The sequence below is a fragment of the Sapajus apella genome, unplaced genomic scaffold (genome assembly GCF_009761245.1).
Source record: "Sapajus apella isolate SASKATOON/1434 unplaced genomic scaffold, GSC_monkey_1.0 scaffold7, whole genome shotgun sequence".
NCBI lineage: Eukaryota > Metazoa > Chordata > Mammalia > Primates > Cebidae > Sapajus > Sapajus apella.
Window position 1 is genome coordinate 24,291,152 of NW_022436947.1, and position 13,437 is coordinate 24,304,588.

The window sequence follows — 13,437 nt, forward strand, 5'->3', positions numbered from 1 at the left end:
TTTTTTTTTTTTTAGTAGAGACGGGGTTTCACCTTGTTGACCAGGATGGTCTCGATATCTTGACCTCGTGATCCACCCGCCTCGGCCTCCCAAAGTGCTGGGATTACAGGCGTGAGCCACCGCGCCCGGCTGGCTACTAGCTTTTTAAAGACTCAGAGCAGGCCTATTTTGAAAGGATGCCTGGCTTACAGCCAGTTTGCCAGTTAGTAAGTTTGGCAGTAAACTTACATGAGTCTCATTTCGAATGAAATTTCGAAGATCTCCATGTTTCATGTATGGTAGGACCACTAGCGGAGACCCTTCACTTCGCAGGCAGATTCCCAGGAGCGAGAGGACATTGGGGTGACTAAAATCTTTCATGATGATTCCCTCGGTCAGAAACTGGGAAACTTCTCCTATGTCCGTGATTCCTAAGAAATCCAGTGGTGGAGACATTAACTTCATTATGGAGCAGTAAATGCTTTGTCAAATTTAGATAAGAAGCACAATGAAAGTGAAAAAATATACAGTTAACATCTTGTCCTGAGGTTTCAACCACAGAGTGTTGTTTTTACAACACATCTGAGTGAATGATGCCACCCTGCAGTATGCCTTCCAGTCGCCACTTACACCCACTTTTGCAAGATAGAGTCCAGCCAGCCACCAGGTTCTCTCCTATAAACTTAGTACAAAGTTTGTATGTAGGTTTCATAAAGACTGTCCCTTGATTTCTCTCGTGGTCAGACTTCCAACAAAATTAACCACGTAGAACAATGCTTAGCATGTCAATTTATATTTTAAAAAGACTGAAGTAGTTGTGGCAATAAAGTATCTTGCAGGAAAACCTTTCATTTGTGCACTTAAAGCTTATTAATTCCCATGGAAGTTTGTAGTAGAGCTGGTAAACATTTTTCAGGCTGCTGCAATTTGCAAGCAGAAAATGAGAAATGGGAGCAGAAAATGCAAGCATGTGAGACCTGTCAACAAAGGCAGAGCCAGGAGCCCTACGTATGCGAAGTACACTGTTTGTGTAGCATAGTAATTTATGGCTATAATTATGGCTTGGGGTCACTAGTAAAGGCTTAGTTTGTATTTGGAAGCATTCCCTTAAACAGAGTATGCATTTCATCTTAAAAGGATTTTCTCAATAACAGCTAAAATTTTAAGTAATGTTTCAGCATTAAAAAGGGATAAGTTTCACTTATTTAGGAAGTTCATATATGTGGAATGCCTCATTCTCCAAAAATGTGGATAAATGAGGTATTACCATACTTATGATTTTTCAATTTTCTGCCAGTGTAGTTTTCTCCGGTTTGTCTTATTTCATTTTTTTTATTTTTTTAATGGAAGTTGTAGTTAAAAATTAATTATAGTAATGCCTCTGGGTAAAATGAGTCATTACTACTGTATGTGCCAACATGCTTCCAATAGTTTCCATAACTGTCACTTGAAAAACAAATATTATAAGCCAAACATAGTTATAGCTAAATGATACTCAGTTGGTCCAAAAAACTCATTTCTCCTACCTGCTTACTTATGAGGGCTCTGAGGGATCATTTCAGAAGAAATAGTTCAATGAAAGTTTAGAACAAAACAAATTTTCAGAATTAGGCCCATCATTTCTGTGGTAGCTGATTTTTCCACAAGGGGAAAGTGTAAATCAACATTTTATTATAAGCAATTTATTAGGTTGCAAACCACAAAGCATACTCCATGGTTAAATAAAATGCCACTTACTGTTCAAGGATTTCACAGCACAGTGAATTTTCTTGCCATCATTGTCCAATAAAGTCCCATGATACACACAACCAAAATGCCCTGTGCAAAGGAAGGAACTTGGTTAGTACTGCCTAACATTTAATCATGAAATAATTACCTATCAAGCCCTTCATAAGCTTCGTTTTCTTCCTTCTTCTTTCTATACAGTGAAAGATTACATTAAAGATTACATTACATTTTGATTAACTATACCACTGTAGGTGTGTATGTGTGTTTGTAAATATACATGTAGATGCAACACATTTCACCCAAGGATATAAGCAATGTGATGGTTTAATTCATGAATAAGTTGTAGGTGATATGACTCATATTAAAGGCTAATCTAATAAAATATTCAACCATAGTGGAACCACTGAAACGGTGAGTAATATCTGCCTCATCAACTAAATTTATTACTTTTAAGGATTACATGGTATTTTAAAATATGAAAATAAAGTTTACCTACATGAAGAACTATAATAAAATAAGTCCCCTATATTCTAATAAACTGAAAAGAAATAAAAATGCTGCCATTAAAAATAAGATTAGTATTATAGAATAAGGATTTCCCCATTCGTCACCGGTTAATAAGTAATCCAGGTTGGCAGAAACTGAAAGGCAGTTGCCCAAATGAAGCAAATTCACCCTGACTCACTTCATCCAGTTCTCTTTGACTTTAACCACATCATTTTCCCAATGGTAGCCTTTTATCCAGTGGCAGTAATTTTCCCCAGAGGTGCCAAATGTCTGATAGCTGTGTAAGTCATTCACTAATTAATTCATCCAGCTGGCCAAGACACCATGAGTGCCTAGTATGTGAGTGTCAGGCATTAAGCTACCCTCTAGTAATGCAAAAAGAATAAAATAAAACCTGTGCTCTTGAGTACTCCTATTCTCCTGGAGAAAACCATATAAATACATAGTAGCTAATATTTATAGAGCTGTTAATGATTATAACTTCAAAAAAGAAATAATTGCCATTGTAGCACCTTTCATGATAAAAAAAAATTCTAGTTTTCCAATGTGTAGAATTAGAAGTTAGAACACAATTAGTGAGTTCACACACTGTAAAACTGGTGCAATTACTGGGATTTATAGGCCTATGACAGAACTCTATGTTACTCCGATGAGAAATGGAAACATGTTTGTTAACAGTGAAGCCACTCTTGGGGAAGAAGGAGCACATGAAGAATTATGCTTTGAGGTGTTCGACGGAAGAATATGTGGATGCTACCACAGGGAAGTGAGAAGGCCTCATGTTCATATAAGGCAAATCACGCCATCAGCTTCTCTTGTGTCACACTGGCAGATGCCTGTACAGCCTCTTGCAGCATGTATATAATAAAAGGGATCAGAGGCCATTTAGTATTAAGGGTAAAAGCTTTTTAGAAAAAAAAAAAACAAAAACAAAAACCAAGAAGAGTGGAGTTCATTTCCTGGTTTCTGATTGGTTTCTTTTTCTGCTAAATATTTCCACAAATACTGTTTATGCTAGCTGTTATTGCTGCTCTGGCTGGCTTATTACAAACATTCACTTATCTTTGTATAAAGAAATTGGAGTGCATTGTAGAGATGATATATGTTGCTTTAGATTGGGGGAATGCTATAAATTCTCTGTCTTCTGATGCTGTCCAGCAGTGTACAAACTGCTATAAACCAGGCTTCACAGAGTTTGTCACTATTCTCAGGGTAAAGAAAGACTGGAGAGAGATTGAATAAAAATATTCAAAATTAAAAGAATGACTTTTTATATTTTATTTATTTATTTAGTTTTTTTGACACAGAGTCTCATTCTGTTACCTAGGCTAGAGAGCTGTGGCACAATCTCATTTCACTGCAACCTCTGCTTCCCAGGTTCAAGCAATTCTCCTTGCCTCAGCCTCCCTAGCAGCTGAGATTAAAGGCACCCACCACCACGCCCGACGAATTTTTGTGTCTTTTAAGAGAGATGGTGTTTCGGCATGCTGGCCATGCTGGTCTTGAATTGACCTCAGGTGATTTGCCAGCCTCGGCCTCCCAAAGTGCTGGGATTACAGGCGTGAGCCACTGCACCTGACCCTGATTTTTGAAAGAAAAGAAATGGCACCTTCCAAGAAACGATAGTTGCTAGTATGCACAGGATGAGGATGAATTGTAATTTAGTTCTGATATGTTTGGGGGATTATCCAATTGCTTCCATGCACAGGGGCAAATCCCCATGGATATGATTTACAAGGATGCATTTCTATAGAACAGAAATCAAGTATGTTTGTTATCATTGCTCTGTCAGTTGCTTTCACCATTGTCTAAGTTCCTAATCTGCAAAGGCCGAAGATAAAATGCTTACTGGAAAATCGTATTTAACAAAAAGCTGAGTGGAAATACTTACCTCTTCCTATGACTTCATTGAAATGCACAATCAGGCTACTGGGCCCAATCACTACATGCTGCACTGCCTGGACCAGCTCTGGATTTAGAGCACTGAGGTCAATGTGGACAGTATTTTGCAGTAATGGACTGGATATATCAGAGTCCCCACTAGTCAGGATGGGGGACATGTCTGTCAGAGGATACTGCACTTGTCGGCATGAACCGTTCTGAGATGAGTTAGGAAACTGATCTGTAAGATGAAGTAAAATTATTAAAGAACAACAGTAAAACCTCATTTAATGGAGACTGCAACAGGAATAGCCTTTATAACAGAATTAGTTTGATAAAAATGATAATAAATTGGGAAAAGACACTGAATTATATATACAAGCATTTCATAAAATGTTGGCAGATTTTCATTTAAGTAGACTAAGTATTAACTTTGAAAGCTTTCTATCCTCATTTCCTTAGACATTTCTATTTTTATCAATAGCAAAAATCCATGCTTACGGTTTATTTTTGAATATGCTATGTCCTTAAGAATGGAAAGCAGCAAAGGTAGTTGAGCAATTGCCTGGTCTCACAAAAATCCAGCTCAAATATAAGAAAATGAAAAAGATGCCCTTTGAGAGACTACTGTTTATTAATGGAATTAATTACTATTGTGCAAAACTTATGGATTCCTGGCCAAGGGAAAAATACACATATGATTAGAAATAAATAATGGCTATATTCCCAGAACTGAAAGCTTTTCATATTAGTGGAAAATTCTCCACTGTGCAGTGATGGCACTGGATTTAGTGTCACTGCTGTTTACAGAAGGCAGGTTAGATCTCAGTTAGTGGACCATCCTCATTGTTTAGTTAAGGGCACTATGAAAGGGGTAAGCATTCCTTATACGTTGATCTTTATAACCAAAGCTCTGTAAGAGCCTCAGACAAAGTTCCCTTTTGCAAGGAGAAACATTTTTCATTTCAAGGGGAAGAAATTGTGCTGATAGTCAATTTCTTAATGCCAAATAGGGTAAAGAAGCCATCATTTTCACTTTTCTTTTCTCTTCCCACTGGGAATTCATATATATCAAGGAGGGGGCGTCATAGCCACAGCAACTGACATAAAGATGAACTAGGCATAGCATTGAAATGTAGTAGTATGTAACATAGGGAGAGGGTTATTTGGGGGTTCCCTATTGGCACCAAAAGATATCGTTTGTCTGATTCAGAATCAGAATCTGAGAGAAGGGCATAAAAAGAATGCTGTTAGCACCTTGACTATTCCTAACCCAATTTAAGCATTTTTAGTATTTTCCACAGTGGACAGGCTGATTAATAATAAATGAACTTGGCCACAAGTGGTTCCAGAAAGGCTTTGGGCATCAATGACAGTAATAGTAGATACTAGCCAGAAACCAGATAGGTGCAACCTTCAAAGAAGGATGTGGAACATCAGGGAAGTACCTGAAATGTTGGATGGGTGAGGAAGGAAGGAGCCTGGCTGGGTACTTGCTCCTTTAATTCCAAGGAGTCAGGGTCTCCAAACCTTCCCCAGGGGACTGGAAATGCCAATCAGCCTCTCTAAACTCAGTTCTTTCATTCTCACTTCCCAAGCCTTTGCATCTGGAGATCAGGCTCTAAATGCTTAATGGTGCAGAGATTGAGGGAAATCCTTGGTGCGATGTGGACAAAAGTCCTTGGATATGAAAATTCTCTTGACTCTTCAGCTAAATTCAAACATGCACAAAAACCAATAGAAACCATCAATGTGCAACCCTGGTGTCACACCACATAGAACTCTAGGTCTCCATGAAAAAGACTGATGAGAATGCTGTCCGCACCAGATGTAGAGAGGAAAGCTCTGCAGTTGCCTCTTCACTAGGTTTTGGCTGTGCACCTATTTTCTCATTCTCTCTAGATGACCCTCTTTTACCTATTTCATCTTTTCATGTCTGCAGGGAGCAGGCTCGATGGGGAAAAGAATGTGAAACTCAACCTTCTTAGCAACGATGACAGAGCATGAGTAAGGAGGTTCAAAGAAGATTAGGTAAGTTTTTTTTTTCAAAGAAAATTTGTAAATTTTAATGATCTTAGATTAGAGATATAAAATGTACATACACAATACTAAATATATCTAAATTTCAAAACAATAAACTAGGTTTGATTTCTCCACATGGTTAATGGAATGAATTTTTAATGGTGAATGGAATCAGGTGGGCAAAGACAATGTTTACTATGTGTATCTTCATAGAAATAACAAACTCCAAAACATAAGAGGCAGTAAGTGTTGAAAATGTAAAAATGTTTAGTGCTTCATTGCTCTTGAACTTGTTTGGATGAGCAACTTCTAACTTTTCCAGTATCCTCCATGATCTGTGACTCATTTCATTTGTCCAATGGTAAATATTCAACCAAGGAAATGCTTGTACTTGACTCACATCCTGTAACTCTTAAAGATAATGGGGTTGATACAATACAGACATTTTGCTTTTACCAGGAGATTTAAATAAAACAACAAGAAAAGCCCTGGTTAACCTGAACATTACTAGGCCTAGTGTTTTACAAAGCTGATGATACTGACCCCTCCCTTTTTTCATAGCATAACTGAAGGTTTTCCTTGGCTAAGTCTCAAAATACATTCAAGTCCTAGAATACTGTGGGAAAAAGGCTGTGTACTAACAGTTCATTGAGAACACTTCAAAGAATTACTAACAGTACAATTTCAATGTCTGGGCTTCAACAGGTAAAAAATGTAGCAGTTCCAACTTACATTTAAATACGTATATGTTTTGTAGCTTAACTCTTCCTGGATTATAAAAGAGACCTTCACAATTTCTTACCATTGCACTTAGATGATAAACAAATTGAAATCATTTACTCAAATGATTTCAAAATTAACCTTTTAGTGAGAAGAGAGCTTATGGACTCTAAAATCATAATGTAATACATACATGGGTTCATTTAAAAATAAGAGCCATGTAATTCTGTGTCAAATACTTATATGGTAGAGGTAAATATTTCTTTAATGTCTTTATAAAAATATAAATGCAAAACCAAAAATAAACGTCACAATCCACTGAGGTATATGTATAGGTATTTCTCAGAACAATAAACTGAAATATACCTTCTGGAAAAGTAGCTCGGTAGTCTACAGATTCATTTGAAACCATTTCTGTAGTTGGGCTTACACTTCGGGCACTTACAAGCCTATCCAAATGAGGAGTGTGTACTCTTGCATCATAGCGAACTAATTCACTGCCCAGATCTTAAAACAGAGAGAAAGAAAGAACTTGTTAAAGATGGCTATCATGGGTCCCAGGAGACCTTGACCCAGTGCCCAGAACTGATGGGTTTTATGGACTACATATAAGACAGCACACACAAATCTATGACAATCTTAAACCGAAATGACTGTATTCTTAAGGTAACTTCTAAAAATGAACAGTAACAAAAATGCACCTTTAATTTGCTTTCTCTTTTTCAGCCACAGGAAGAGCCCAAGTAGTAATAAGAGTGCTATTGATATTGAGACAACACCAGCAATCAATCCTGTGAAATTCTGATCTGGTTGAACTATTACTTTTCCAAGAATGGTTGAAGAAATTGCTTGCTTCCACTAAAAATGACAAATAAAGAAAAATCAGCATTTAGCCATGATAGATATTTGTACCGCACAGGTTGTAGCACAATCTCTCTGGGCCCAAAGTATCACCTGGTTATTGCCATTCTACAAATGGCATAACTGCCTTCAGGATAGTAAGAAATTCCTCAATTTTGCTCCAGTGTTCAAATAATTAGGGGACAGTGATTCCTGAAGTACTTACATGGTACTTAGCTGTTTGTATTTGTAACTAGGTATTAGGGATAAAAAGAGCTACAAAAAGCAGGAACTGAAGTGTAGAAGGGGAGACAGACATATAAATAAATGATTACAGAAAAGTGTGGTATGTACCATAGAAGTATGACTAAATAGTAATCAACAGAGACAATGGGACATTAATTCTGTCCTGGACGGTATGGTGAAGGGCAGAGAAGACTTCCCGTAAGAGGTAAATAATTATACTGTTATGATGGAAAAATAAAGTCTCAGAATACTTTTCCTTCAGTTTTAACATACAGCAGAAATTTCTGAAGTCCCTTCTGGCTCTAACATTTTATGATTTTTAGGATTAATGGTCCGTCTGAAATTCCAACTCTGATCTTATGAGTCAGCATTATATTTCCTAATTTTTGTATGTTTTTCCATCTCATAACTTTTCAGAAGACTTCCAGAACCCTTTAAAAATCACTTATTCTTTGATAAATGTGGCATATGTATACAATGGAATATTATTCATCCACAAGAAGGAATGAAGTACCAACACATGCCACAACGTGGATGAACCTTGAAAACATTAAGTAAAATAAGCCACACACGAAAAGACAAATATTGTATGATTCCGCTCACGTGAAATACCTAGAATAGGCAAATTCTAGAGATAGCGAGTAGATTAGAAGTTATCAGGAGCTGGAGGAGAGAAGGGTATGTGGAATTGCTGCTTATTGGTTATAGAGCGTCTGTTTGGGGTGATGAAAAAGTTCTGTAATTAGATAATGCTGATGATTACATAACACTGAATGAAATCAATGCAACTGAATTGTACATTCAAAAATGTTTAAAATGGCAAACATCATATTACATATATTTTATGTAATATATCTAAAATGGCAATATATAAAAATGGCAAACATTACATATATTTTACCATAAGTCAAAGAAATTAACAATGTAATATACCAAAACCCATTGAACTGTACACTTTCAATGGGTGAATTACATGGTATGTGAATTACATCACAATGAAACTATTAAAAAAAGAATGAAAAAAGATCACTAACTTTGGTTCTAGGTTGTTTGATTCAGCTATATACACGAAAGAAGTTGCTGTGAAGTAGTTTAATCCTTATTTTACTTTGTTTGGTACATGCATCTTCCTTTATTTATGGGAATCTATGCATTAGTGATCACTGTGGTTGGCAGCAGAACACGGTCTCTGGCCTCCTGGGGTGGTGGGAGGCAGTAGAAGGACACTCTTGGATGCATGCTTATATCTTCTGAGAATTACAGCAATTTTGGGAAGAGTGCGGCATGATGGAGAAGCAGTGTGGGTAGAAGGAACTTTTGAGATCTACCTCCCAAGCTTGAGGAAGGAGACAATGTGAACTATTTCTAAAATAACAACCAGGAATGGAGGCTGAGTTGATGAGCCACAACCCACACATAAATGAGCTTTAATGATTTATTTTAAGCCTGAGAATGACATAATTACACTGGCTTCCTTATTTACATCATGAAAGGAATGCAGGAATCCCACCTCTATATTTAGCTCGCTGTTCAATTTCAGCAGGTCACTGGGGACTGTGCATAAAACGGCTTCGGAATGTAAGTGTATATTCTCACAGCTCTTATTTCCAACTTTTAACACTTCACCTTTAACTGCTTCAGGGTCAATATCATTTCCCTGGAAGGAAAAAAAAAGATTGTTAACACTTCACAGTTTTGCAGGAATGCTAACAATGGCAAAGGAATATAAATACACTGCAAACACAGGCCATGTTGTTTGCCAAGGCACATGATTCTATGATACTAATTTTCAAGGGAAATTGGGATGGCTAATGGGGAGTGTGACCATTTCAGGATATATTTTAGGAATTACAGCATGTAGCTTTTGCATCAAATTGGACCTTACAGAAAAGAAAAGAGGTTCTTGCTTCACGTCCTTAAATGCGGAATGATGTCTTACCTATCATCACCTCACTACTGTATTGTCTTCAGGGGATATTGATGTTAGGCAAAAAAGACACAATTTAGAAATTCAGTTGTTGTACCACCTAAAACTGACTAATGCAGAGATTCTCAACCTTGACTTTGCTTTTGGAATTACAGTGAGAACTTTAAAAAATACTGATGCCTGGGTCTCATCTCCAGAGAGCTGATGTTAAATCACTGTTAATATATTAATACTGTATTATGTTATATTAATATTAATACATTCCTTTTTTGTTTGAGTTGGGTAGTTTACTTTCATTCTTCTTGTACACTTGAATCCTATACATAAGTGAATTCATTTTTAAAGAAATTCATGTGAGATGTTATATGACCTTCATTATAATTTGAGAGCACAATTATATTATTTTGAACAATTACATAGCTATACAAACATTTTTAAAAAATTAGTTAATTTGACATATTTAGTTAACTGAAGTTACCATCAGGCATTTTAAAAACATCAACATTTTGTTTGAGAAACCAATAATTAGTCTTTTAAAAGAAGTGCAAACATAGGTATAATTTCTCATATCAAGACTTAATGAGTACAGTTATTTATTGAGAAAGCTATTATTTTGAGGTGACATATATCAAAAAATATTACTACTTTTTTATGGACAAAGAGCAGCAAGTAATAGCTACAATGCTGCTACTTTGTTTTATATAATCTTTAATACTTGGCAAACTCCATTCACGTGTATTGTCTCACATGGATCTCAATAGATTGATTAGTCAGGCAGTTATTGTTCTGGGAAAAGAAGCTGAAAGAAAATACTTCTTTATAACCTGATATTGTAGTTTCAGAAAAAATGGATATAGACAAACCCTATCCTTATGATACTTCTAGAAGCAGTATGTGTAGTCCATTGAACCAGGTCAGCCACACAGAACAACACAACACAGAAGCACATCAATCTAAGAGATCACTTTAGGGCTTCAAACAACAACTTGTTAGTTAGGTCTGAAGAGGGACAAAGCCCTTATCCACATGTTGGAGGGAATTTAGGGAATGACAAAGAAAATAAGAGATTAAAGAGCTGGAGGGTTTGATTTATGAGAAACGGTCTAAATGTATCTTGCTTGCTTAGATCATGACTAAGGTTGGGGGAAGGGATGAACATACAACATTTGCATTTCCAATACTTATTGTTTCATGCTGAATCTCCTTTAATGTTGCATAAAGGCTTCTCTAAAACAAAAACAGACCACACATCCACTGACTCTCATTTTATATGTGTATATCAAAGAACACACGGTAAGTAGTGACTTATATAAGCAACTACTATGTTATACATATGTATATATATATGTAATTGTTTTAGAAGCCTAAAATCCCAGATATTACAAAAGTGATACTGGTAACTCACTTTTATATAACAATGGAGCTCAGATAAGGAAAAATTTAAAAAGGCATCAGCTAATTTTTGTCATTTAAAATAAAACAAACATAGCTTTATTGAGATGTTAAAAAACGTATGTTTAGAACTTTTACTATTAATTTTATTAATATTTATTATTGAATATTAACTATTATTAAAGTCATTCAACTGTTTCAGGGTGATTTCAGTCACTAAAATGGTAATGTGGATTTAAAAATAAAGCAACAAAAGAGAGAGAACTTTCTGATCTTTAATCTCCAATGGATATAGAGCGATTTAGTTATAATCATCTCATACTATCCTACAAAGACACTCCCCCTGAAGTATGTATTATTGTCATTTCTGCTTTACATATTGAGAACTAATGTCCAGAAATGGGCTAGGTCATAAAGCAAATCAAATTCCATTTGACACAAAATCTACTTACCATCTACTGTGTGTTAGACACAGTGCTAGTCACTTAGAATATAACGATGACTAGGGATTTCTTCCTCTCACTGTAATGCTACAATGGATCCATTTCAAAAATGAAAACTAATTACTTCCAATGTGCTACATCAGGATGTACCATGTCCCTTTCCTCGCCAACTCTGGCAGGGCGTGACATGTTTCTTTCTATCCAGGATTCAGGCCTTGGGACTCATGTCTGAGATGGCTACAGAACCAAGCAGATGGCAATGGAAGTGGGTAGGATCTGAAAAATAACATTATAAGAGGAGGGGTCCTTCAAGTTTTCATACATCCAGATGGCCACAGTGCTGGATCTGGGCAAGTTGGTACAGTTTGGTAGCACGACCCAGCCAGGTGAGAGTCCAAAGTCCAGGGAGATCAGCAGTAGGAAATTAGTGAGGTGGAGGTGAGGAGGTGAGATTCACACTTCACCTAGAGGACACAAGTCCCTCAACTTAGGAACCAAGCAACAAGCCTTCACAGACAGCTTCATAACTGAGTTCCTCCAGATGTTAATAGGCATTTTGGGGAAAACTTCCCTGGCCATTTGGGAAAAGCTGGGCCAACCAAAATTAAATGGATGGCTTCGCTGGCTAGCTGGGGACCTTTACTATTAGGTACTATGAGCCCACAGGTACTGTCTTTGAGCCCTGGGATATATATTTTTTTTGCAGAATGCTCATTAACCTGGGCAGCACAAAGAAATACTAGTCTGAGAGTAAGCTATGAGAACCATTAATAAGAATGGGTCTTGACACTGGGCCAAATGACCTCTGAGGAAAGAATCATTCACTTTCACCCTGTCTGGACTCAGAACTGAGTTCATGGTGGTTTTGACTGGGATTGAGGATAGAGTTGCAGATAAATTATTCAAAGGGAGAAGGACAACCTCTGGCTGGTCCTGGGCAGCACGTGGATTGGGACAGTTCAGAACCATGCTTCCTTCTTGATTCTTCCAATGCCCACACACTGATGCTTCACCTCCACCTGAGCTCTCAGCATTTGTTCTTGTGATGACAGTGTCCTAAACCAAGCCTCTGCTCCCTGTCCTGGCTTATCTTCCTGCCCTCCTTTTTCCTGTTAGACCTGACTTCTCCAGATTGAACGTTTGAAGAGTCTTTATTCCCACATATTCCTATATGCTGCAGAATAAGATAAATCCCCAAGGCAATGTCAGGCAGTCCTTGTTCCAGCATGAAACAGAATACTTCTCTACTATTCATAAGATATCCTCATGCATAAAAAGTCAGAAATCAGATAATTAGGCAGAAATACAGCGTTTCTTTAAACAGAGTCAATGTTTAGATATTTATAGAAAGTGTAGAGCTATTCCACTTAAAGAATTGCATAGATAATATAAATATCATATGATAGGAAAGTGACTATGTTGAAAGGTATTTTAGCATACATTAAATGAGAGTTAATATAAGAAATACTGTAGTTTAGTGTATGCAGTGGCAAAGGACCAAATCTGGAATCAAGAATCCTGAGTGTGGGCCCTACTTCTGCTGTTTGCTCCCCGGATGACCCAAGACAAATCAGCTAATCTTTCTAAGCCTTTGTTTACTTACCTATAAATGGGGATAATCATCACTGACCTGCCAACCTCATGGGTCCACATGAGACTCAAATGAAATAAAATATGCCGAAGCACAGTATCAACTGTAAAATTTCATACAAATATGAGCTGTTATCAATAGAGGCATTTTGGGAGTCATGT

The 13,437-nt window shown here is 36.9% G+C and overlaps 1 protein-coding gene across 1 annotated transcript in view; it reads right to left on the reverse strand.

Moving 5' to 3' along the window:
* MET (MET proto-oncogene, receptor tyrosine kinase) overlaps positions 1-13,437 on the reverse strand; it is a 135,280-nt gene that overhangs the window by 30,549 nt on the left and 91,294 nt on the right. The window contains exons 13-18 of the mRNA XM_032276217.1: positions 9,434-9,580; positions 7,539-7,695; positions 7,204-7,344; positions 4,106-4,336; positions 1,717-1,797; positions 229-410 (exon numbers count right to left, since the gene is read on the reverse strand). Of these exons, the coding sequence (XP_032132108.1) occupies positions 229-410; positions 1,717-1,797; positions 4,106-4,336; positions 7,204-7,344; positions 7,539-7,695; positions 9,434-9,580 (939 nt within the window). The remainder of the gene's footprint in view (positions 1-228; positions 411-1,716; positions 1,798-4,105; positions 4,337-7,203; positions 7,345-7,538; positions 7,696-9,433; positions 9,581-13,437) is intronic.